At 43.6% G+C, this 27,555-nt stretch overlaps 1 protein-coding gene across 1 annotated transcript in view; it reads right to left on the bottom strand.

The window, feature by feature from the left end:
- Positions 1–1,479: 1,479 nt before the first annotated feature.
- LOC124776203 (lysosomal acid glucosylceramidase-like) overlaps positions 1,480–27,555 on the bottom strand; it is a 141,788-nt gene continuing 115,712 nt past the window's right edge. Inside the window, exons 9-10 of the mRNA XM_047251037.1 lie at positions 15,083–15,372; positions 1,480–1,669 (exon numbers count right to left, since the gene is read on the bottom strand). Of these exons, the coding sequence (XP_047106993.1) occupies positions 1,552–1,669; positions 15,083–15,372 (408 nt within the window). The 3' untranslated portion in view covers positions 1,480–1,551. The remainder of the gene's footprint in view (positions 1,670–15,082; positions 15,373–27,555) is intronic.

Raw genomic sequence — 27,555 nt, forward strand, 5'->3', positions numbered from 1 at the left:
CTCTTCCTTATTTTCTCTCTCTCTCTCTCTCTCTCTCTCTATCTCTCTCTCTCTCTCTTTCTCCCTCCCCTCATTCCCTCTATCTCGCTCATCCCTTCCCAATACTTGTTCGCTCTATATTTCAACCTATTCTCTGCTCTTAGCGTCTCCCTAGATTTCACTTTACTCCTCTCCTTCCTCTATCTTCCTCTATTTCTCTCCTCTCACCCTTACTTCCACCTTCTCTCTCTCTCTCTGGTATAGGCATGCGTATTCAAATACAGAGACACGTAAACGGGGATAATACGGCGGTGCGGTCGGCAACGCCTATATAAAACAAGTGTGTGGCGCAGTTGTTAGTTCGTTTCCTGCTGCTACAATGGCAGGTTATCAAGAGAGATGGGACACAGCATCTACGAGGTAGCGATGAAGAGGGGATTTACCCATACGACTATTTCACGAGTGTACCGTGAATAGCAGGAAACCGGTAAAACATCAAATCTCCGACATTGCTGCGGTAAGAAAAATATCGTTCAAGAACGGGACCAATGGCGAATGAAGAAAATCGTTCAGCGTGACAGAGGGGCAACCCTTCCGCAAATTCCTGCAGATTACAATGATGGGTCATTAACAAGTATTAGCGTCCGAATCATTCAACGAAACATCATCGATATTGGCTTTCGGAACCGAAGGCCCACTCGTGTACCTCTGATGACTGACGCCATAAGGCTTTGCGCCTCGCCTGGACCCCTCAACACCGACACTGGACCGTTGATGGCTGGAAACACGTTGCTGTTCGGACGAATCTCGTTTCAAACTGTATCGAGCGGATGGACGTGTACGGGTATGGAGACAACCTCATGAATCCAAGGACCGTGCATGTCAGCAGGGGACTCTTCAAGCTGGTGGAAACTCTGTAATGGTGTGAGGAGTGTGCAGTTGGAGTGATATTAGACCTCTGATACGTCTAGATACGACTCTGACAGGTGACTCGTACGTAAACATCCTGTCTGATCACCTGCAACTGTTCATTCCGTTGTGCATTCCGACGGACTTGGGCAATTCCAGCAGGGCATCGCGACACCTGACACATCCAGAATAGCTACAGAGTGGCTCCAGGAATACTCTTCTGAGTTTAAACACTTCTGCTGGCTACAAAACTCTCCAGACAGGAACATTATTGAGCATATCTGGGATGCCTTCGAACGTGCTATTAAGAAGAGATCTCCACTCCTCGTACTCTTACGGATTTAACGACAGCCCTGCAGGATGCATGGTGTCAATTCCCTTCAGCACTACCTCAGACATTAGTTGAGTCAATGTCACGTCGTGTTGCGCCACTTCTGCGTGCTCTTTGGCGCCGCACACGATATTAGGCAAGTGTACCAGTTTCTTTGGCTCTTCAGTGTGTTACAATACACAGATAAACATCGAAGTGTCACTTGTATGCACTAGTAGGGTTCCTGGAAGTCGCAGTACAACACAGAAACACAATACAAGGATTTTTCACTGTGTATATTTATTTAATCAGTAATACAAGTGTGTTTGAAGAGTGCTGTGGAGAAGCGGTTTTCACACAGTGTTGCTGGCTCTCTGGTAGACGAGCGTGTGCATGGAATGTGCGGGCAGCGACAGCGACGCCTCTCCCAGCTGGGGGTCCGACACCACCACGGAGCGCCGCGTCCCCTGCCTGACAACACACAAACAACGTGGTCAGCACACAGCCTACCACGCAAACAGAGGTACCAATGGGCACTGATCTCTAGAGTACCCGGAAACAGCACTGAGCACAGAACTGAAGTGTGCCTGTATGGACTGCCATATTGCAGTTGACAAAAAATATTTTCGGTCGGCCTGCACATAGGAAGAGGTATCAAAAAATAACTGTATTAATTATTTAGTGGCCGGCCAGAGTGGCCGAGCGGTTCTAGGCGCTACAGTCTGGAACCGCACGACCGCTACGGTCGCAGGTTCGAATCCTGCCTCGGGCATGGATGTTTGTGATGTCCTTAGATTAGTTAGGTTTAAGTAGTTCTAAGGTCTACGTCTGTTTATAATATCGTGTTATAATTTCATGTATTGACTCGTTCCATGACCATGAAGACTTCTCCTTAATTTGGTCCCACGAAGCAATAAATAAATAAAATAAATAAATAGAAGTTAAGTCCCATAGTGCTCAGAGCCATTTGAACCATTCTTGAATTATTTAGTGGAAAACACTGCTCACCTTCATTCAAATTCCATTACAGACATCCAAAGTAATTTCTCTTGGACACTATACGACGATACCAGTGTTCAATCCAATGTTCAAAGCACTCCCTGAAACCCCTTTGTGATAGTCGGTTGAGTACACCCGAAATCTAACTGTTTAGATCTCGATCACTCTGAATATAAAAATTCTGAAGCTCTTTTTTCACTGCAGGAAATAGGTGGAAGTCACATGGCGCTAGGTCAGGTGAATAAGGTGGATGTGGCATCACCTCAATCCCTAATTTGGTGACTGTTTCTTGAGTCTTGATCGCGTTAGGAGCTGGTGCATTATTCTGATGAAGGATCCATCCTCCTTAATGGCCCCTCCACAATAGTAATTGGCATTAACAGCACGTTGTTCATTCACCACGTGATCGTACACAATGCGTTGCTTATCGAAGAAGACAAGGTGCATGATTTTTCCCGCACTTAGTTGAACTTTGGCCTTTTTGGGTCGTGGACTTTCAAGTTTCCATTGGAATGATGATGATGATGATGATTATGTTTGATTTGTGGGGCGCTCAAATGCGCGGTGATCAGTGCCTGTTTAAAGTCCCAATTTCTACACAGTCCAATTTTTTTACCCAATACAACCTAACCTATGTCACGAATGATGATGATGATGATGATGATAATGAAATAATGCTTCCATTGGGAATGTCCCGTTTCGTCTCTGGGTCATAATGATGAAATCAGCATACGTTTCATGTGATGACTTAGTCCAAAAACTCTGGTTCTCGCTGAGGCCTTCCCTTCCTTTGTTGACACGCCATCACATGGTGAGCCTTCTGTTCGTCACTGATCAGACAAGGCACCCACTTTGCTGCAAATTTTCTGTACCCCACAATATTTCACACAATGTCTTTTGCTGATCCATAAGATACATTCTAATCTCTGCAGCCTTTGTTAGCGATAAACGACGGTCTTTCCGCAACATGATATCAGTTGTGTTGACATTGGTTTCAGTCTTCGAAGTTGATAGCCTTCTGGGGCGTGAAGCATCGGCACGGTCATTTGCACCCTCCTGAAATGGTATATGCCACTCAAAACTTGTGCTTTCCTTACAGCTCGCTCTTTGTAGGCTTGTGGCAACATTTCCAATGTTTGTGATGGAGTTTTGTCGAGAAGAACGCAAAATCTAACTGACACATGTGGCTGCAACCTGAGATCCATGTTTCGTGTAGTAAACACGCCTGTACATTTTCCATGCTTCCCACCAACTGCGCATCATCAGGAGACTGATGCATAGGGTAACACGTCACGCCAGGTCAGACCTCTCCCTTCCTGCAAACGTCAATCTCAAGTGCAGACGCAATAAAAAGCAAAAAAATAATCCCTGTTTTTTTACACTCCATTGTAAGTAAAAACTACTCACTTCTGACTACGAACCTCATTTCATTGATTGTGACACAGTCAGGATAAGGGAAATGTCACAAGCGACAGGACTGCAATACTTTATTAGACGATGCCCACAAACCGAAATAAAGCTACAAGCTTTACTATCTGTCTTATGGTTATATTTCCACCGTTGTAAACAGAAATTATTTTGTGTGATTTGTGTCCTTACTGTGTACATCCTGCAAGAAACTGACAACCATTTGTAACATTACCAAGTCTAGTCAAGTAGTTTTAAATATTACATCGAAAAAAAGTTACATAATTAATATCTCTGTTTGCAAGTATCTGTCTGTAGTCCTGGTATATACGCTAATCTCCGAACAACAGCACCGCAGCCCACCGCTAGAGGAGCCAAAACAAAATGGCGTCCAATAATTCGAAGGGAAACTACGCTGCAACAATACATACTGTGTTGGTGGAAGAGTACAGTAACAATGGATCATTATATGAGACAATGGTTGAGTGTCGCAAGCGCTTTGAGTGAGATAAGACAAGTGTGAAGGACGAAAAACGGTGTGGCAGACCATATCTCTGCAAAGAGTCGGGACTCGCAAGACAAGAGGATGCACTGCTACTAGATGAACGGCGGATCACAAGAGGTTTTCATCGTGATGAACGTCACTTTGTACTAGGTTCCACGATTGCTTACAGTCCATCAAACAGCCCGCTAAACTGATGCAGTAGCACCAGCGTCACAGCTGTGTTTTGGTAAGGAACTCATTCCTGGAAATGTAACGTTTCGATGTAAAATAAGCTTCAAACTCGGATTACTTTCAAATATCCCGCTACACGGTATACACACAGCTCTAGACCGTGTGCTGCACAGGAGACCATGGGACGTGTAAGGTTTCGAGCACTCGCCGTCGGGTTCTCTTCTTTGCAGCGAACGACACCCTCTGCCTAGTCGATAGCGTGGCGCGTCCGTGGAGCACCACGGTCAACCTTCCCAGTTTCCAAAGAATCAGTTACCTGCACCCGTTGCTACAGTTGGACGGGAATGCTAGGTCATATAATTACAACGGGGACTGATGACGGAGCTCTCTTCTCAATTTCTGTGCAGTCAATGAAGCGAAAGATTTGAAACTGATGTGATCCTCAAATTTATTTTACATCCAAACTGTACATTTCTGGACGTGGGTTCCTTACCTACAACCCCTAAAAGCCTATAATAGGAATTGTAAACATCCTGTACACAAAGGTCCAATAAAGAAATCACTATTGACGATGAGAATTATTTCCCGAAAAGCGCCGTGAGCAAGACAAATTTAGTAAAGAAAAGTCGTGAATGTCAGAAGCAACTGATCTGTTGTTAAAAACTAAACAGTTGCATTTGTAGTCACCTGCTTTCGAGAACCCAATGTTTTCTCGTTAAAAACCAAATAACTGGCTATATAGCCGTCAGTTTTCAAGACCATTTTGTAACGGAAAAAATAAGAAATATTTATAACACGTACACAGCACAAATTAAGTTTTCAACCATTATTCTATCTCCACAGAGATATCTGTGTCATTTAAAGGTTAACCCTGTGTGAGAGCGCACTAATTACATATTGCTTGCAGTGCACGTAGCATACTTCCTTAGCTGTTAGCTGTAAAGGAGCTAAGGATTAGAGAGACTAGTTACAGGCGATAGCATTCGCACGCAACGCTGATAGTCCTGAAGTCGACCTTGCCCGTCCCCTTAGTCCAAGCGTTGCCGCGCGGGATTAGCTGCGCCTTAGAGGCGCTGCAGTCGTGGACTGTGCGGCTGGTCCCGGGGGAGGTTCGAGTCCTCCCTCGGGCATGGGTGTGTGTGTTTGTCCTTTGGATAATTTAGGTTAAGTAGTGTGTAAGCTTAGGGACTGATGACCTTATCGGTTAAGTCCCATAAGATTTCACATACATTTGAATTTCCAGTCCAAGTGTTGCTCGACATGCAACTATAGCTGTCCGAGTACTGTCACGTGCTCGTACTGCTGTATCTGGTTTAATAGATGCCAGCTGGCTGTTCAGTACACTCTAGATTCATTACCGATCGTCCAATTGCAATCCCGTTCCGGTAGCTTTTGTCCTTTTCTTTGGTTTTCCTTCCCACGACGTCATTAAACCTCAAAAACAGAATACAAATAATTAAGTAACTCAGTGATCTTTATTCTCACCTTTAGCCCTAGTGGACAGCTATAATGGACTTATATTTTGAGAGAAAATCGTTTAAAAAGGTGCACCATTGTATGTAAAAAAAAAAAAAAAAAAAAAAAAAAAAAAAACGTAGCAATTAATGGACGATCTGACTGTATGCTATGAGTCGTTTCTAGAGGCATTATGACACCTGATACTTGTAATTTCACTCACAGCTCACAGTTATCGAAACATTCCTACTATAGTGGCCAAAGCTGTGTGTAATTTTAACTGTTCAATAGCTACATGACAGAAACACAGCTAGTATAATGATCAATTGTGCGAGCAGTTTTAACAATTCTCCAGCCATAGCAATCTTGCAAAGTATAATCTTTGCTAGGAAACGATACTTTAAAATATTTACAGTGTCAGTTGGGGTCCTGCATGTGATACAGGCTCTGAAAGAGTAACTCCATCAGACTGTAGAGGTCGCTGAGGAGTTCAGAATGAGTTAAAAATATACAATACGTTATATTATTTGACCAAAAGCCTCAGATCAGAATGGGCGATCATAAAAAATTTGCTTACTGTCAGACACATCCAACGGAGAGAACTCACAAACTCTTAATGGAACATAATAGGAGATGCCACTCAGAAAGAGAAGGTTTATATGAACCCAAGTCTTGTGTAAATAATGGTTCTGTGATGTGGGGATACAGTAAACCAACAAATACAATCATCACTCATAGCCCTTCGAAAGTAATGCAGACGACTACCATCGCAACTCTGAACCAAAGAGTCGTGACAGGATGGGAGTAGAGGGGCAGTGTATGTCCTGGACATCATCGCTGATGTAAGCAGTTTTCTGGCGTTACCGTTCCTGAAAGTGATGACAACAGAAATAGATCTTTACCTGGAATTTCTGACGACACCATGCGACCCTCAGGCAATGATATTTATTCTTGGCATTTCCCCCTCCCATATCTTCCCATAGCGAACGACATAACGCGTTTTTGCGAAAACACGGAGGGGCCCCAGGGAACCAAATGCATGCAAGCTTGGCCCCCCACTCCGCAATCAATTTTAATATTTATAGTTCAGTTGCATGTACATCGTGATTTCTTTGCTGTCTAGAATGAAGGGGTTCCCACTCCTTATGAGCTAAATGCTCTCCATTGTTATAACAATTTTTGTCCCCAGTAGTATCTGAATGATCTCAAAGTGTCACACCAGCATATGCGGTATACACATGGCGTTGTGATGACATGATACAGGTGTTATGTCGCCATCATGACAGCGTCAATGCGAGTGTAAAATTGTATGCTGCCATACAATTTTATGTCCCCGTTTATACCACAATTACGCCATGTATTAACCAAATACATACCTCCCAATGTAGCCTCATTGCTTGCTGTTTAGGCATTGAGACACATAGAGGCTACTGCCAGGAGATTGACAGCCATACGCTGCTTCGTGCTAAGTGAAAAACTTCTCCACAGCTACGCTTGTTACAGATGAGAACTTGGATGTCTCCCTACCTATGGAGATTATTATATCGTAGCACAGCCACAGCAGAAACCGCCCACAGCCCAAACAGCCCCTAATCCAGTGGTGGACAAGGACACGCAGTAGCCACAGTTTATTTGAACAGTCAAGCAATCACATGGAATATACGAGGCTAGACGACAGCCGGCCGCGGTGGCCGTGCGGTTCTAGGCGCTGCAGTCCGGAACCGCGGGACTGCTACGGTCGCAGGTTCGAATCCTGCCTCGGGCATGAATGTGTGTGATGTCCTTAGGTTACTTAGGTTCAAGTAGTTCTAAGTTCTAGGGGACTGATGACCTAAGATGTTAAGTCCCATAGTGCTCAGAGCCATAGCTAGACGATACATGGCTATTTCTGTAATTTTCAGTTGTAATTTAATGACATATATACTTAAATAAATATGTACAATAAATTTCCTTTTATTTTTTCAACCCTGTCAACCAATAACAGCAGACATGGGCGCGCAGACACGCACACACACACACACACACACACTTGCAAGCACGCATGCACACAAACAATGCTGGCGTGTACACCACAGTTATGCTTCATATACACTGCACAAATGTCAAACATATGCCACAATAAGATAATTTGATAGTATAAATTAATGATGACATCATGGGATAATCTCCAAAATGTTAGTCGAACGGCAGCAAATCTGGAAATTGGTAAAAAAATTGTAGGATACACAAAAATGCAGAAGTACCTGCAAAGAAAGTGATAACTTTATGTGGATGTGAGTGTATCTGCCTACTGTGTAAACGTAGAAAAAGGATACGTGCAATGTAAATAATTAACTGTCTGACGTTAATTTGCAGGTCTCTGCCCAAACAGCACTTGAGCAAGAGCTAATCACTATGTTGCTACATAGCCTATACGTAAAAGTATCGGAATTATTTATCGATCATGAATTGTTGCTCTGAACCAATCACTGTAAGGCTCATCTGCTCTTTGGAAAGATGCTCTCCATTGTAGGTCAGTGCTCTGAGGTGAGAGGAGTAGGGTGTGAGTATTGAGAAAACACATCTTACAGTGGCCTCTGTGCATATGTACATTAAAATATTCGATATAACTCGCTTTTTCTGCAAGTCTCAGCTTGTCCCTTCACATGACATGCAGTTCTACCAAGTCTAAAGACGTATACCTGTTGCTTGTGTTCCTCTTACTATACTTCGTCCTTATTCTCAACACTAGCAAAGAGACTCGCTGTGGAGGAAGTGACTTTTCGCCAGTCATAGAAACTGCAAATAGCCATATTTTGGCGTGTTGATCGAAAAATATTGGAATCGAGACCGTTCACTGCAGTAAGGGACAAATGATACGAACATAACAACTGTTTCTGCAGAGTTTAAAGCAATAGATTAACTGGTTCAACGGCAATTTGGAAGCACTTTACAGCAGTGTGCTGTCAGATTCCAATAGGTAGCCTCTCCCTAAATCCGGTAAAAAGTACCAACCTGTGTGTGGTGTTCTGCAGTTTAGCTACTGGAGAAAGAAGCCCCTAAAAGCACAGTTAATGTGATACATACATGTGTATGTGCTGACTAGGTACTTTTGTCAGAACAAACATTCTGCCCAGTGGTCGAATTGAATGTTGTGCACAAAAATCAATACCAATGTCACTACACAAGTGCTTTATTAAAACAGCAGGAGAAACGTATGTTTTGCCACAATACCATCAAGCAATGTTATTTCGTGGGTCTGAAGACAAGGACAAATAGAATCAGTGTACCAAACGCAAACTATCACCTACCTGTCTATAGTTGTGGAGTGTTTTTAACAGAGGCTGTATGCAGGAAACGTTCTGTGAGATGTGTTTAGCATGGATGCTCAGAAGCGGGCCCAGTGGCACCATGCGAAACTGCATGTGTTGCGGAAATGCAGGTATGAGCACTCTGGCCTAATCGATTTCTCAAAATTTCATTTGTCCACACCGCTGTCACCGATTTTGAAAACTCGATCTGCGCCACAGCACTCACACCTGTGTTTAGGCAACACATGCAATATCACATGCCCCACGGAGACCTCGGCCTAGTCGCTCCTTAGCATTCACTCTGAACAACTCGCACAGAGCATTTCCTGCTTAAGACCACTGTTAAAACAACACCACAACTACCGACAGAAGCCTACAAAATAACATTGCTTGACTGTACTGTGGAAAGAAATGGATCACACGCTTCTTTAATATAACACTTGCACAATGACATAAGCATTGGGTTTTACACAAGACACATGATTCGACCTGTAGGTGGAATGTTGTTTCTGAGAAAAGTACCCAGTCGATACTTCTAGCTTTTTCTTCATATAAATATCACATTAACTGTGTTTCTAGGGGTTTATTACTCCAGCAGCCAAACTGCAGAACACTGCACATAGATTGGCATTTTCTTTTTACTGTATGCAGAGAGAGGCTCCCCACTGGAATATGACAGCAATCTGTTGTGGACCACTTGCGAATTACCGTTAAAGTTTTAAAATCTTCAAAAATGGTTGTTGTGTCCCCGTCATACGTTTCCTCAATGCAGTTCCCAGCGGTTTTCTTTGCTAATACAAAGAATAGCTGTACATATCTAGAGAGCTGGCAGTCTGCATGCAATAATACCTAAAAGAGTCAATTTGTTGACCTGACTTAACTCTTTACCTACTAAGAGCTTGTAAGCTGGCCACATGGCCATGACGTCGCTTTTCGTTCCTTTATGGCAGCTGTCTACATCATACACTCTAGTTTTCATTTATTTGGCTTCAGTTTTCTACATTTACAGTACACAAACACATTAACAGTGCTTTTATGGACTTGTTACTTACTGTAGGCAAACAGAGGCTCACCACTGGAATATGACAGCAGGTTGCTTCTGAATTGCTGTTAAGCCAGTTATTACTTCGGTTTTTCTGCAAATTATCTCTTTTATGGTTGCTTCTGAATTGCTGTTAAACCAGCTATTCCCTCGGTTTTAAACTCTGTAAATCATCTTTTATGGCTTTAACAATTAGCTCTGTTACTTCCTGCAAATCTTCTAGTCGATGGCATTTGAGGAGTTTAATTTTATCACTTACTTCCCTGCATAACATTATGGTTATAGAAGTTCACATCTGTCTTGAGTGCATGCTACTAGCCCTTCTGCTGCATATCCTTGTGGAATTCCCGTGTAGATCTTTAAGTTTACAACTTTTTCTGTAAAAATATATGCATGATTATCCCTCATGTTCGGTCCAATCTATAATTATAGAGCATAAACATTTACATAGAGACTATTTGTTTAGTGTGTGTAGCAATGGATGGTGTGTGCATGTGATTGTCTTTCTGGGCACGCATCCAAAAAAATATCTATCATTTTATAGTAATTTAGTTTCCTGTTGCACGTGCAAATGGAGACAGGGAAAACACGTCTGTCTCAGCACCCGACACCGTGGACAGGGGTCTCCGTGGTGGTTGTAGCTGGGCGCTGAGTAGCACTAAATACTGCTGTGAATCGACTTCGGAAAATTGGGTTCATGCTGAATTTGCATTAGGTGATGCAGTTGTCTGTGTCAAGTCGCCACAGCACCTCACGAAATGTACTTCGTGCTGGCTGGCTGCGTGGCATCAAGAGGAGGATGGAGGTCATGCTTACAGACATGGTGGATAGTGGAGGTAGTGCCTCTGATCGTGTTATTTTATCATGAGGCTGCTATGTCTACCAATTTTGGCCTGTTCCACCACTTTTTTACTGCTGATTCACTTGACAAGTATGTCACGTGCTCATGCTAACGTCATTGTTATTATTAACCATGTTCTGTCTGTACTCAGCTTTAATAAACTACACTGACTCCAACAAATAGTACACATTAGTGCTACATTAAAGGAGGAGAAACATATTCTTTTTTTTATGACAATACCCATGAGCAATGTCATTTGAGTGGTGCTGGCTTCCATGTGTATGCACTTTCACCACCTACGATACGTTTTAGCAGTCACTGAAAAACAGACACATAAAAACTGAAGAGGCCTTGAAGGCCCAGTGGTACCGACCAACCGCCATCTCATCCTCAGCCCTTAGGCATCACTGGATGAGGATCCAGAGGTTCAAATGGCTCTGAGCACTATGGGACTTAACATCTATGGTCATCAGTCCCCTAGAACTTAGAATTACTTAAACCTAACTAACCTAAGGACGTCACACAACGCCCAGTCATCACGAAGCAGAGAAAATCCCTGACCCCGCCGGGAACCGAACCCGGGAACCCGGGCGCGGGTAGCTACCGCACGACCACGAGCTGCGGACGGATACAGAGGACCATGTGGTGACAGGTGCCGCTACTTCTCAATCAAGTAACTCCTCAATTGACCTCACAAGGTCTGCAAGATCTGAGTGCACCTCGCTTGCCAACAACACTCGGTAGACCTGCATGGTGACCCATCCAGGTGCTGGCCAAGTCTGACAGCACTTCGGTGCTCTGATGGGAGCTGATGTTACGTCTGTGGCAAGGTCGTTGGCTTTAGCAATCACTGACTCGATAGAAATCCATGTGTATATGACGAAACAGGCTTAAACCTGCAGAAAACGCGATTTCAGTCGAATATTTTAATGTAGATGTGCACAGAGGGCGATGTAAGACGTGTCTTCTCGAGATCCATATACTAATCCTGTCACCACAGAGCACCAAACTAGAATGGAGAGTAAATTCCCAAAGAGCAGATGAGCCCTGTAGCTATTGGCTGAGAGCAACAGTGCATATCGATAAATAATTCCAATACTTTTGAGTACATGCTTTGTAGCAACATTGTGATTAGCTCTTGGTCAAGTGCTGTTTGGGCGAGTACTTATTGTTTACATCGCATACATCTTTTTTCTGTATTTACACAGCAGACACATACATATTTGCATAAAGTACTTAGTTTTTTCGTTCATGTACCCCATCAATCTTTACCAATTTCCAGATTTGCTGCAATTAAATTGACATTTTAAAGTTTGCTGTGACATCATTACTATTTTATACTGTCAAAGTATCTTCCCATAGTGTATAAGCTTCACATGTGCAGTGTATGTGTGGATGTACAATCGAACAAGTACAACTTCAGAAAAATTGTATGATTTATTCCAGAGAAAAAGGTTCACAAACTGAGCAAGTCAATAGCGTGTTGATCCACCTCTGGCCCTTATGCAAGCAGTTGTTCGGCCTGGCATTGACTGACAGAGTTATTGGATGTCTTCCTGAGGCGTACCAGGCCAAACTGCGTCCAATTGGCAAGTTAGGTCGTCAAAATCCAGAATTGGTTGGAGGACGTTGCTCATAATGATCCGCACATTCCCAATTGGGGAGAGATCTGACGACCTTACTGGCCAAGGTAGAATTTGGCAAGCACAAAGACTGCAGGCAGGCATTATCTTGCTGAAATGTAAGCCCTGGATGCCTTGCCATTAATGACAACATATCAGAGTGAAGAATATCATCGATGTACCACTTTACCGTAATGGTACCATGGTTGGCAACAAAAGGGATCCTCATATGAAATGAAATGGCACCCACTCCTGACTGTCAGGCTATATGGTGGTGACAGTCAGGTTGATTTTCCACTGCTGTCTGGGGCGCTGGTCATAGGGACCTGTAATCTCACTGACTGCTGTAGAATTGTCTTCAGTGATGAGTCCCACTACGAAATGAGCCCTGATGACCAGAAAAGTCATATCTGGACACGCCCCATACAGTGGTGTGATACCAACCTCACTGTCACCAGTCAAACGGCCCCACAATCAGGAGAGATGGTCAAAAGTGCCATTTCACTTCATAGCAGGACTCTTTTGGTTGCCACGTTTGGCACCTTTACAGCACAGCAATACATGGACAATATTCTACGTCCTGTTTTGTTGTCCTCCATGACAAGCGTTCTTGGTCTTACATTTAGGCTAGATAATGTCTACCTTCACACAGTGAAAGTCTCTACTGCTTGTCGTCGTGCTTCCCAAAGCCTACCTTGCCCAACAAGTTCGCCAATCTCCCCCCAGTTGCGAACTTTTGGTGCAGTATGAGCAGGACCGTCTAACCAGCACGGAATTTTGACGATCTAGCGTGCCAGTTGGGCATTATTTGGCACAGTATCCCTCAGGAGGACATCCAACAACTCTATCAATCAATGCCAAGATAAATAACTGCTTTTGTAAGGGTCAGGCGCGTACCAGCACATTATTGACTTTCTCAGTTTCAGAAGCTCTTTCTCTTGAATAAATCATCCAATGTTTCTGAAATTGTAATTATTTTTGTCTGTACATGCATGTAACTTCAACCGATTTCTGCCACATTCATATAATTCCTTCGTGTTGCATCTTTTTTTTTTGTCTTAGAGTATACTTATCATTAATTTACAACCGACAGTGACAGTAATAACAACTTATTGTCAAGCAGTATTCTTACTGTTTGCTTGATAATGCAAATGTTCTGGCCCAACATTGGAGCTCTTTGGGCTGCTGACAATTCCTTCTGGGCGTAGTCGAGCAACAGCAGGTCCAGTATGACACGCAAAATCTATGTCCTCATTTACAAGCACAGCTGTGGAGAAGTTCTTCACTTAGCAGGAAACAGCACACACCTGTCACACACCCAGCAGTAACCTCTATGTGTGTCAAAGGCAAAGTAGCGAGCAACGCGTCTTCATTGTGAGTTATGTCTATGGTCTATTTGTTGCATAATTGTGGTGTACACGGTGACAAAAATTTTACACTGGCTGGTGTAAAATCTTATTCCGGTGTTGATACCATCTCCACACAAACCTGATACATGTATGCATACATTGCATACACTGATGCTATGGCATCATATCGTTCAGACATTTTTTAGGCAAAAAATGTTAAATTCTTATAACAGATACGCAAACACTGAGCTGAAAGAGAGAGCATGTTTCTCGAAATCAGTGGGAGCCTGTTATCCCTGAAGCACAGACTGCTAAGGAATGACAGTATGCACGCAATCGAACTAAAAAGGATTAAAATTACTCGATGGGTGAAACGCCAAGTTTGCACGCCATTCGTTACTCAACGTTTTTGAAAAAACGCGTGACATCATTGGCTACAGGGCGATGGGTGATGGGAGAATTCTGGAAATAATGATATTGACCGACAGTCAGATACTGGTGTCAGTTAATGCGGAAAAAGAACAGATGCTGATGTCACCAATTTCAGGAATGCTGCCATCAGTGATTATGACCCCTCTACTGATAGGCTGTAGGAATTGATTTTTATGACCTTGTTGCTGACCAGAAGATACAGAACTCAGGATAGAATCACAACATCGCCACAACTAGAGTAACCAACACCATAATTGATCTGTGCTGAGAAGGATGTGGTTTTGTGGTGTAATGTGACTCCGTGAGTCTGTGAGGTTAAGTTTGGTAACAGTGCTATGATCATCTGGGTCTGTTTGTCTGGCAAAGGCTCAGACTTTTAGGTTTGGCCTAGAGAAAAACTCGCATTTATATTTTGGACCCCCAACGGTGCTGCAACATGCGGAAATTGTTACTACTTTGCAATGCTCCATCCACGAAGCAGTGACTATTACATCGCGATGTGAAGAGAATCATGTTAATTTGGAAGACAGGCCTACTCATAGCAGAGGAAGCGGATGTGCCATGTCAGTTTATCTAAAAACCAATCAACAACTGCCAGCCGGTGTGGCCGAGCGGTTCAAGGCGCTTCAGTCTGGAACCACGCGACCGCTACGGTCGCAGGTTCGATAGTAATTTTAATAATTTGGGGTAAGTTCCTATGGCTGATGACTAGTGTGAAACTGTATGGACTTCACAATTCGACCTCAGGTTGCGGAGAGAGCTCCGACTTACTTGTTCTGCAGGACGACGACGACGTCATCCTGAGGTGTGAGGAATGCGACGCTCTCGACGTCGGTGGAGTTGGCGTCGGCGTCCATCTGGAGGCTGACGCGCCGGGATCCGCGCGGCACGAAGCGCGAGAAGTGTGCGATGGCGTAGTACATGGGCTGCTTGTAGAACTCGTCCGCCGTCGAATTTGACACGATGGACGCGTCCGCGGGGTTGCCGACCCAGCTGGGGCCGCCCTCAGTGTTCACCACCATGTTCCAGTCCTCCCACCCAGACGTCCAGTGGTTCGTCGCCTGTGCAGCACACAGAACGCATCTCAACAAGAGAGGCCAAACACGACTGCATCTCTTAGTCTCGTACTCGCGTTAGCACAGTACAGCTCTCAGGAAAAGTGAAGGCAAAGTAGGATAGGTCCCACAAAGCAATATTCTAGAACAGGTAACATTAGTACACTACTGGCCATTGAAATAGTTACACCAAGAAGAAATGCAGATGATAAACGGGTATTCATTGGACAAATATATTATTCTAGAACTGACATGTGATTACGTATTCACGCAATTTGGGTGGATAGATCCTGAGAAATCAGTACCCAGAACAACCACCTCTGGCAGTAATAACGGCCTTTATACTCCTGCGCATTGAGTCAAACAGAGCTTGGATGGCGTGTACAAGTACAGCTGCCCATGCAGCTTCAACACGATACCACAGTTCATCAAGGGTAGTGACTGGCGTTTTGTGATGAGCCAGTTGCTCGGCCCCCATTGGCGAGACGTTTTCAATTGGTGAGAGATCTGCAGAATGTGCTGGCCAGGGCAGCAATCGAACATTTTCTGTATCCAGAAAGACCCGTACAGGACTTGTAACATGCGGTCGTGCATTATCCTGCTGAAATGTAGGGTTTCGCAGGGATCGAATGAAGGGTAGAGCTACGGGTCGTAACACATCTGAAATGTAGCGTCCACTGTTCAAAGTGCCGTCAATGCGAACAAGAGGTGACCGAGACGTGTAACCAATGGCACCCCATACCATCACGCCGGGTGTTACGCCAGTATGGCGATGACGAATACACGCTTCCTATGTGCGTTCACCGCGAAGTCGCCAAACACGGATGCGGCCATAATGATGCTGTAAATAGAAACCTGTTTCATCCGAAAAAAATGACGTTTTGCCATTCGTGCACCCGGGTTTGTCTTTGAGTACACCATCGCAGGAGCTCCTGTCTGTGATGCAGCGTCAAGGGTAACCGCAGCCATAGTCTCCGAGCTGATAGTCCATGCTTCACGTCGTCGAACTGTTCGTGCAGATGGTTGTTGTCTTGCAAACGTCCCCATCTGTTGACTCAGGGATCGTGACGTGGCTGCACGATCAGTTACAGCCATGCGGATAAGATGCCTGTCATCTCGACTGCTAGTGATACGAGGCCGTTGGGATCCAGCACGGCGTTCAGTATTACCCTCCTGAACACACCGATTCCATATTCTGCTAACAGTCATTGAATCTCGACCAATGCGAGCAGCAATGTCGCGATACGATAAACCGCAATCGCGATAGACTACAATCCGACGTTTATCAAAGCCGGAAACGTGATGGTACGCATTTCTCCTCCTTACACGAGGCATCACAACAACGTTTTACCAGGCAAAGCCGGTCAACTATTGTTTGGGTATGAGAAATCCGTTGGAAACTTTCCTCACGTCAGCAGGTTGTAGGTGTCGCCACCGGCGCCAACCTTCTGTGAATGCTCTGGAAAGGTTATCATTTGTATATCACAGCATCTTCTTCCTGTCGGTTAAATTTCACGTCTGTAGCACGTAATCTTCGTGGGTAGCAATTTAAATGGCCAGTAGTGTATTTTTCAAGCATTCTCCTTTGCATCTTGGCGACAAAAGAAGGCCTTCATGATTGACTTTCTTAGTTGCTGATCACTTCCCGTTTGTGTAGTCATGATCCACGAAACTGTTTTTCCCCAGCATTTTGTCCAGAGCTGAGGTGACATTGTCAGAGGAACTCCTGATTCTGCTTAGGTTTTTCACCCGATTGCAAGTCGCAGTAGATTCAGGAGCACCTCTGGGGATCCAGGACTAGCCCTGAACGAAACATCAAGAACAAAACAGTTTCATGGACCATCATCATACAATCTGAAAGTCACAAACAGCTGACTGCAATTTCCCACTGGGCTGGTCTACAAGTAAACTGAAGTGTACCGCTTGCTTTTCCTATGACTGATCTTGTGTGGTCATTGCATTTCATATCCCCACAGATTTGTACACCCAGGTATTTGGATCAGTTGAATGATTATAATTGTGACTCATTGATTTTGTAATCATAAACACCAAGATTTTTTTCGTTTTGCGAAGTGCACAGTTTTACTTTTGTGAACATTCAAAGAAAGTTGCCAACCTTTGAACCATTCAGGAATTTTACAAGGGTCTGACAACTTTTTTCAGATGCAAGTAGGGCTTCATTACAGGCCACTGCATCATCTACAAGAAGACTGAGGTTAAAGATTAATGTTGTCTGCCAGGTCTTTAATATGCAACATGAACATCAACAGAATTTCGTGATGACATGCCTGAAGTTATCCCTATATCTGTCAAAGACTCTTTATCCTAGGTAATAGGTGGCGTCCCCTGTGCCAATAAGGTCTCAATCCAGCCAAATATTTCATATGATACCCCACAGAGTCAAATTTTGTTAATAAGCGTTGATGTAGTACTGAGTCAAATGTTTTTTGGAAGTCGTGAAATATTGCATCTATCTTTTTGCCTTGATCAAAAAGAATTGGGTTTCACGTGACTGATGTCTCAAGAATCTATGTTTATTGGCATGGAGGGAGTCATCACATTTGAGTTCAAAATATGTTCTAAATTTCAACAAGTGGATGTTCGTGATATTCTACAGTAGTTTCCTGTGTCACTTCTGGTGCCCTTATTGTAGACAAGTGTGACCTGTGGCCCGGTGCCTTGAATTAAACTGATCTGAAACTTATCAGTTATTTTTGAGGCACAAAAAACAGCTCTTTTTCTTTATCTGCGAGGATAATTTTATTCCTCTTCTATTTTTTTTAAAAAAAAAGGCAAATGAAATCAATGGAGACAGCACACAGCTTCATAAACTAATGGTATCTTTTCAGTATAATCTCCGTCTTTCAGCCTACGTATAAAGATGTTAATGTCTATGTGATAAGAATAACTGCCTCTGTTCCTATTGCTAGGGAACAGGCTCCACATCCTCAAAGCGGTGACAATAATGATGTTCCCATAGATTGTACAGTTACCTTATCCTCAAACACCTTAAATGTCACCTCACATTTCTGTTAATCCACAGATGATTAAAAATCGTTATACGTGAATACCAGAATTTGTCCATGACATCAACGCCCCTTTCATGTAGCTGTTTCATTACAAAAATGCCATAACGAACAGTAATTGCTCAGATGAGTAGTGTGCTCCTATGACGATCACATGAAAGGGACACGTTTTGTTGCTGTCAGTTGCTGTGTGCTGCCGTGTGATGATGGAGTGAACCACAGGCAGAGGCACCCTGCTGAAGGAAGCCTATGTCAGTGTGAGTAGGATTGTAGTAGTGAGAGGACAGAGTCTTATTTGTGTGTCGTGGAATATGTGCAAAGAATTGATAAAATTAATAACTAGCATAGTATGTCAAGGGAAAAAGAAATACAAGAGTACTGCAACTAAAATAAAGTAGAAGTATGGACATTACTTCAGTGTTCAACGAAGTGTTTAACGTGATTGATCAAGGTTGTGCAATCGGTACAAGTTTTGTATGTTAATGGATCACAGAAGCAGAACAGTAATTTACAACTCCTAAAAAGGCTAACCGATGGTTTCTTCCTTAATTTAATCATCTTCCCACAAAAATTAGTGCAATTAAAATTTACGACGACGCTACCGTATGGTGCACGCTGTCAGCCACAGTTCGCGGCTTTGATGCGTGTAAAGTAAAGCAAAATATTGGTGTGCTCTGGAAGCCATACCTTCAAGTATAGAAGAAAGATCAGGACACACTTAAACATAAAAACTATGGTGTTCAGTACTGAAGAATAGATATTGCTTGTGGCATATTCTTTCATAGACATTTCCTTTTGCAGTCAGATTGGATAATGTAAAAATAAAAACGTTGAGCAAATATGAAGTAAAAATGATATTTGTAGGGTCATAAACAGTAGTAAACAGTTCATATTTTACAGAATAAACAATCAAAAGTAACGCAATTTATCGATTATACACGATTTGCAGTAATGACTTCGTATCTCAGAACTGTAGGGATAGTACTAGGTTATTTTCCGATGGCACTGGACAGGGAATATATGGCAGGTTAGGCAAACCGTTCCAGTTTCGCAGTCTTAGCAGTTTCTTGGTCAACCTGGGTCTTGCACTGTCATGCAAAAGTTCCAGGATTTAAATAAATGAACTAAGGGAGAACGTGCCTAAGGTTCCTTCAGAGTGCTCATTCATTACGCCCAAATCAGTCCCTTTTCTACAAGATGCATGAAAGCCACATGCTTTTAATCCGAAAGATTACTTTTCTTCGCTTTTTCTGCACAGTATTTAGTTACTTATCTATTGCAGCTTTCTGCCAGATTAAAATTGTATGCCAGACCATCGTTCGATCCTGCGACCTTTGCCTTTGGTGGGAAAGTGCTCTACTGACAGAGCTGTTCAAATACGACTAGCTAGCCCTTCTCACAGCTTTACTTCCTCTTCTCTTAGCTTCCAACTCTCATTCAAGTTCTCTTGTATGTCTTATTCTTACTTGAATATTGCTCGTCAGTTTGGAATACTTATTTATTTATTCATTTATACTAATGACAACATTTTGTGACACAATTCCAACAACCAACTTTTCTATTCATTTTCAGATCAATAAATGTTCCATCTCTCGTTACTAAGCTGCTTAATAACTCATCTCATTCGATTCTGAAGCGATATAAGAAGTTGATAATTATTCCTGTTGATCAATATTTGTGTTGCTCATTGTGAATAACCCAGATCACTAATAATAGCACTCATTGTAGCAATGTAACACATGGGATACACTACTGTCCACCCGAACTGTTCACAGATTCTATCTCAACCTACTCTCCATTGCACACCTTAATGGTGGCAGTTATCTCAAACATCACAGTGCTGTTAAACAGAACACACAGATACAGTAAGTGTTGGGACAAAGCCAATTCTGATGCATTTTGTTTGTGTGAGTTGCATACATTCAGGAGTAAACAGACATTCAGAGGCAAATTACAACCCTCCCCTTAATAGACTATTATGATAACTGATTTATGACTCTTTCTGAGAAACCCACAACCCTCCCTCTCCTCCACATACCAGGGAAATCCTCAATCCCACTCTCATCCTTGCTGATAAGAGCACACTTTTGATATCAAATTAATTGGCTAATTAATTAAATTGATCAATTAATTACCCACTCCCCCTCTGGGAAATTCCCCAATCCTCCCCCCTCCCCACTTCTCCCCTCCCCACCCCATCTGGAAATTGTCAGGAAGAAGATTCAGTCTGTGCTGGAGAGGAAGGATCTCACGACATAAAATTCAAATCAATGTCAATAGTTTATTGTTCAATTCAATTTGAATATTCTTTATTTAATCAGATTGCGGAAGAAAAGGTTCTCTCCCATGGGCAGAGCTCATGTCTGCACCCTCTGCCTCCACTTCCATGACGTAATACCTCCAATCACTGATGAATGGAAACAAGTGTGATACTTTAGCCACCATTTTGGGTCACTCACGTGCGTGTCTGTCATCAGGGCGCCGCTGCACCAGGAAGGGCGTATCAGCACACCACAGAGGTTGAAAACCGCCCAATGCTCTAATTACAGATCACGATACTAAAGACTACTGACCACGGACCAGAAGTCAGTGTCCTTTGATATTCGATACTCTCCCTCAAGTGGCTACTTCCTGTTGTAACATTTGCGTCTCAAACCTGTAGACCAAGGGGATATGCCTACCCGCCCAACAGACCGCCATTTGATCTCGAAGCCCCCAAACAAATCATCAGGTGGCAGCATTCCTTTGATCGGGAAATTGCAGACTCAATTCCTGTCTCTGTCTCTCTCAAGTGACTATTTTCTGTTTGTGTGTACACATGCATGAACCAACATGTCCAAACACGCAGAATACCGTGTTCTTATTGGCTAGAACGGGGACAAATGGAGAGCTGGCGCTACTGCGATATCAAAAATGGCGAGGAATAGCCCATTTGCACCCCCCTATCAAACTAACTTTTTAAAAATTGACAGGATTCAAACAGATCATTTAAAACACTCACCACCACCTTACAATCATTCTTCTATGCAATCAAATATATTTTCAACATTTAACAACTAAACACAAACATTTTGCAAGTAAAGTAATTAAATTAGTGCCATAAGTAAATCGTAGCGCTAAATGTATCCAAGGTTTTCTATGTACTGATGTTTGGGAACACAAGGACCCTCCTCCATCACAATGTTTACACCTTTTGCTGAAAATATCTGGCAAAAAAATTTCCCACCACATGCACTCATGATAGTAAAGTGCGCCATCTGCTGACTGCGAGGGAGCCACAGCCATGCAAGCCAGAAGAAGACTAGAGACAACCACCTGCATTGGCCACGCCATCAGTTATGTGAACATCTCCAGCTGTACCAGACGCTCAGAAGCTGAAGACACTGTAACTGTGACTGCATGGCAGTCAACTGATAACTTTAGATGGAGGAACAATCGTTAAGTGCAAACACTCACCATATTGAATCTTCTCATGCACACACACGTTTGCTTCTGTCACGGCTCAGCCAGCATACTCGTTACTTCGCTATTCAGGCATCCAGGGGGAATTGTGACTGCCATCACCAGGCCTGCGGGCAAGAGCTGACAGGTCTGAGCATTCTTTGTACCAACTGGTCACATGAACTAAGTCACAGTTTCCGGTCAGCCAAAGCCTTGTGTCCACTCATGCCACTGGCTGCTCACACTCTGAGACAAGCAGGTGTGGCTTGGAAATATAGTTCTTATTGCAATTTCACACCCGACATAGAGTCTCCCCAGTTTAAAATATCCACTTTACCCAACCAGAAATGGAAATTTTGCTGTCCATACACCTCACTTATACAGGGTAAGTCACCTAACATTACCCCTGGATATATTTCGTAAACCACATCAAATACTGACGAATCGATTCCACAGACCGAACGTGAGGAGAGGGGCTAGAGTAATTCGTTAATACAAACCATTAAAAAAAAGCACGGAAGTATGTTTTTTAACACAAACCTACGTTTTTTAAATGTAACCACGTTAGTTTTGTTAGCACATCTGAACATATAAACAACTACGTAATCAGTGCCGTTTGTTGCATTGTAAAATGTTAATTACATCCGGAGATATTGTAACCTAAAGTTGACGCTTGAGTACCACTCCTCCGCTGTTCGATCGTGTGTATCGGAGAGCACCGAATAACGTAGGGATCCAAAGGGAACGGTGATGGACCTTAGGTACAGAAGAGACTGGAACAGCACATTACGTCCACATGCTAACACCTTTTTATTGGTCTTTTTCACTGACGCACATGTACATTACCATGAGGGGTGAGGTACACGTACACACGTGGTTTCCTTTTTCAATTACGGAGTGGAATAGTGTGTGTCCCGACATGTCAAGCCAATAGATGTTCAATGTGATGGGCATCATTTGTTGCACAAAATTGCAATCTCTGGCGTAATGAATGTCGTATACGCCGCAGTACATCTGGTGTAATGTCGCCGCAGGCTGCCACAATACGTTGTTTCATATCCTCTGGGGTTGTAGGAAGATCACGGTACACATTCTCCTTGAACGTACACCACAGAAAGAAGTCCAGAGGTGTAAGATCAGCAGAACGGGCTGGCCAATTTATGCGTCCTCCACATCCTGCGAAACACCCGTCGAACATTCTGTCAAGGGTCAGCCTAGTGTTAATTGCGGAATGTGCAGGTGCACCATCATGCTGATACCACATACGTCGACGCGTTTCCAGTGGGACATTTTCGAGCAACGTTGGCAGATCATTCTGTAGAAACTTGATGTATATTGCAGCTGTTTGGGCCCCTGCAACGAAGTGAGGTCCAATGAGGTGGTCGCCAATGATTCCGCACCATACATTTACAGTCCACGGTCGCTGTCGTTCTACCTGTCTGAGCCAGCGAGGATTGTCCACAGACCAGTAATGCATGTTCCGTAGATTCACTGCCCCGTAGTTTGTGAAACCCGCTTCATCGGTAAACAGGTAGAACTGCAACACATTCTCTGTTAATGCCCATTGACATAATTGCACTCGATGATTAAAGTCATCACCATGTAATTGCTGATGTAGCGACACATGAAACGGGTGAAAGCGGTGACGGTGCAGTATGCGCATGACACTACTTTGACTCAGTCCACCGGCTATCGCAATGTCCCGTGTACTCACGTGTGGGTTCATGGCAACAGCAGCTAACACACCAACTGCACCCGCTTCTCCTGTGACGGGCCTGCTACGGACCCGTTTGCGTGCTACGACCATACCTGTTGCATACAGTTGGCGGTAGATGTTTTGCAATGTGCAACACGTTGGATGCTCTCTGTCCGGGTACCGTTCTGCATACACCCTGCAGGCTTCAGCTGCATTTCGTCGCCATAGATGAGTATCATCTCCGCCTTTTCAGAGTTCTAATACGCCATAGTCACAGTTCCTACAACACTACACTATCACAGACGTCTGGTAACACGGTGTACTACAGTTGGTCTGCGTGCGGAGACGACTGCAGAATAACAATAGCAGCAAGCGCTACATGCGGACACTGCGACAGCTAGACCAAACCACAACAGTGCACTACAGCCATACTCGTAAACGCTGTCGTCACCGTAAACATGTCTCTGCAGATGCTGCTCGCCGACTGTGGCCCGTGTTTGTTACAACACGCAACTGAACGTCGGAGATTTCAAGGGTCAACTTTAGGTTACAATATCTCCGGATGTAATTAACATTTTACAATGCAACAAACGGCACTGATTACGTATTTGCTTATATGTTCAGATGTGCTAACAAAACTAACGTGGTTCCATTTAAAAAAACGTAGGTTTGTGTTAAAAAACATACTTCCGTGCATTTGTGTATGGTTTGTATTAAACAATTACACTAGCCCCTCTCCTCACGTTCGGTCTGTGGAATCGGTTCGTCAGTATTTGATGTGGTTTACGAAATATATCCAGCAGTAACGTTAGGTGACCCACCCTGTATATGAGTTATTTTCGATGACAGACGCAGTCAGAACATACACGCATTTTCACATAGCTAAAGTATCGTTACTTGTGAAAATCCTGCACATCAGAATGGTATAGGTTATATTCTCTCATCAGGTAAAAAAGAATCTTTTCTTGTCATTTTAATATCTGTTACGTCCTGCATCACAGGAGTAGGATATTGAACTAATTTTTGACCCATGATGCAGTGCTAAGAGCGTGTTCTATATCTGTCACAGAATGCCCCCTCACATTCAAACTATCTTAAAGTATCCAAATGCCTCATCACCTAAGAAGACTTTTAAGGCAGCAGCACACGGGAATTGTATATACCATATACTTATATGGATATGGTGTCTGTTCTTTCCGGGTTCGAGTCCCGGTCGAGGCACACATTTTCCCCTGTCCCCGTTGATCTATATCAACGCCCGTGCGCAGCTGACGGTATTAATACAATTCTAATTTCATTGTATATATCAGGTTAATACTGTGTACCGCTTTATAAATTTGGTAATATAGCTGATTACAATGGTCATCTCTCCATGTGTAAGTGGGAAATCGAAGTTTCGTGAAAAGATCTCACTGCAACGAAAAAACACCTGATAAGTACTCTAACTCGTGAATCATATCCTGGTACTCCTGCTCTCGCCTCCACTCTCCCAGCGGCACGTCCTTTATACCAAACTGATTGACTAATTAATTAACGAGAGTCCCTCTGTACAGTGAGTATCCTTTTTCATGCAGTCGGATTACACTCGCCAGGTAACCTTTACAGACTCTTCTGTGACGTCCCTGAGGGCTTCCCATAAGCTAGGATGTCACTTCTTCTGATACAAAAATTGGGGGTAACCATCGTCAAATAGCTGAAGATATCCAACGCTAATCATGTTGTGTCTGTTAGTTGCCTTACCAAGCTGGTGAAAGTAAGTCACTTAGAATTCTAGTGTATTGCTCCCAAACTAATCCTGTTGAGACCTGTTGGTATATGGGAGGAGGGGGAGGGCGGGGGCAGTAGGACGTTTACTCTCTTCTCCATCCTCACAATGCCTCCAGCCCAGTCTGCCACGGTCAACAACCTTCATGTTCAAGCAGCTACTGCCGCCACTACTAAACGTGTATGAGCCTGCAGACTTGGATTTCGCTCAGAATGTAGCTCTGTAGAAGCATGCCTATTGGCTCCCGCCAAATTACTGGCTGGGTGCTTCGAGAACTCAAACGAGAATCGCTAGAGGGAAGATAATGTTCTTCTTGAGGAACACTATCGAGAAAACTTAAAGAATCGACATTCGAAGCTGTCTGCAGAAGGATTCCGCTGCCGCAAACATTGATTTCGCGTAAGGACCAAGAAGATAAGGTATGGGAAATTAGCAGTCGTATGGAGGGATATGGTCAGTCTTTTCCCGATCGCTGTATTTGCGAGTGGAACAGGAAAGGGAATGACTAGTAGTGGTACAGGACACCACTGCCACACACCACACAATGGCTTACAAAGTAAGCATATAGATAGATGGAAATTTAGACTACCTATTAACATGTCCCTCCATCCATTTACAGGCACACAAAACTCTTGGAAGAATGTTGTCTCGTATTTAAACAGGAAACTAAAAGATGGAACTTCTACTGATTGTATCTCGATAAAAATCTTCATATTAGCCCCTAATTTTCTCATTTCAGGCGCTTCACGGGACACATATGAGAGATTGTAATATGTGTGACCACAATACCAACAAGGAGCAGTATACAGCTCACGTCTCGACCCCCCCTTCATCAGAGTAGTCTTCGCTATATTGCATTTGAATCCATTTGATTTTGGCGAGTAAGAGATACTGGACAGTGGCAGTGGCAGGGATGGGGCTGGAGGTGTGGATAAGAGTGTGAAACATCCTACAGCCCCCCGCCCAGCATAGACAGGTCTCAGCAGGATTAGTTTGGGAGCAGTATACCAGGATTCTAAGTGACTTAATGCCACCAGCTTTATAAGGCAACTAACAGACACTATGTTTAGCGTTGAAAATCTTCAGCTATTTGATGACAGTTACCACCCACTGCATAAAAAAATTAGTCACCATCCAGAGGGACTCTCATGACAAATTTAATTAACCAGTCAATCAATTTGATATCAATGACATGTCACCGGGTGTAAGGCAGCGAGGGCGAGGGTACCAGGATTTGATTCGTAAGTTGGAGCAGTAACCAGGATTTTTTTCATCTCAGTGAGACTTTCAATGAAATTTCTATTTCTCCCTGCACAAACAGAGGTGACCATCGTAATCAGCTCTTGGACAACAGACACACAGGTGGGTGACCCAACACTGCAGCTATTATCGCACTTCATTCCATTCCTAGGTGTTTGCAGTTATTACATCATGGGAAGTGGGGGTGGAGGGTGCAGGCGTGAGCTCTACCCAAGTGGGGAGCCCTGTCCCCTGAAACTGATTAAATAAGTAATAAGCAAATTGAATTGAACAATGTATTATTGATATCGATTTGAATGTCATGTTGTGAGGTTCTTCCCCTCCAGTACAGACTGTCTTTTTCCCACCAGTTTCCAGATAAGGGAGGGGAGGGAAAGTAGGGGAGGAGAGGGGAGGGCAGAGGGATTTTCCAGAGGGGTAATTAAGAGATCAATTTAATTAATTAGTCAGTTGATTTTCTATCAAAATATGCTCGTATTGCTGAAGGGGAGGGTGGGGTTGAGGATTTCTCAGAGAGCTGGGGAAGGGGGAGGGAATTGGTTTCTCAGAAGAATGGATTATCTTCAGGGGGTCAGAAAAAAATGGCTCTGAGCACTATGGGACTTAACATCTGTGGTCATCAGTCCCCTAGAACTTAGAATTACTTAAACCTAACTAACCTAAGGACATCACACACATCCATGCCCGAGGCAGGATTCGAACCTGCGACCGTAGCAGTCACGCGGCTCCGGACTGAGCGCCTAGAACCGCGAGACCACCACGGCCGGCAGGGGGGGTCAGAAATCAACCCCCAAGTGGTCATAAATCAATCAGCACAACAATAGGTTACAGAGAGGGGTATAATTTAACCCTGAATGTATGCTTGCCTCTGAACATATGCAATTAGCACAAACAAAACGCGCCAGAACTGGCTTTGTCCCAGTATTGCTGTGTTAAATAAGGTTAGTCAGAATGCACTAAAGTCAGTTTATTTTTGTATGTCTCTCACACAAAGAGCACTG

This window comes from Schistocerca piceifrons, chromosome 2, assembly GCF_021461385.2.
Source record: "Schistocerca piceifrons isolate TAMUIC-IGC-003096 chromosome 2, iqSchPice1.1, whole genome shotgun sequence".
Taxonomy (NCBI): Eukaryota; Metazoa; Arthropoda; class Insecta; order Orthoptera; family Acrididae; genus Schistocerca; species Schistocerca piceifrons.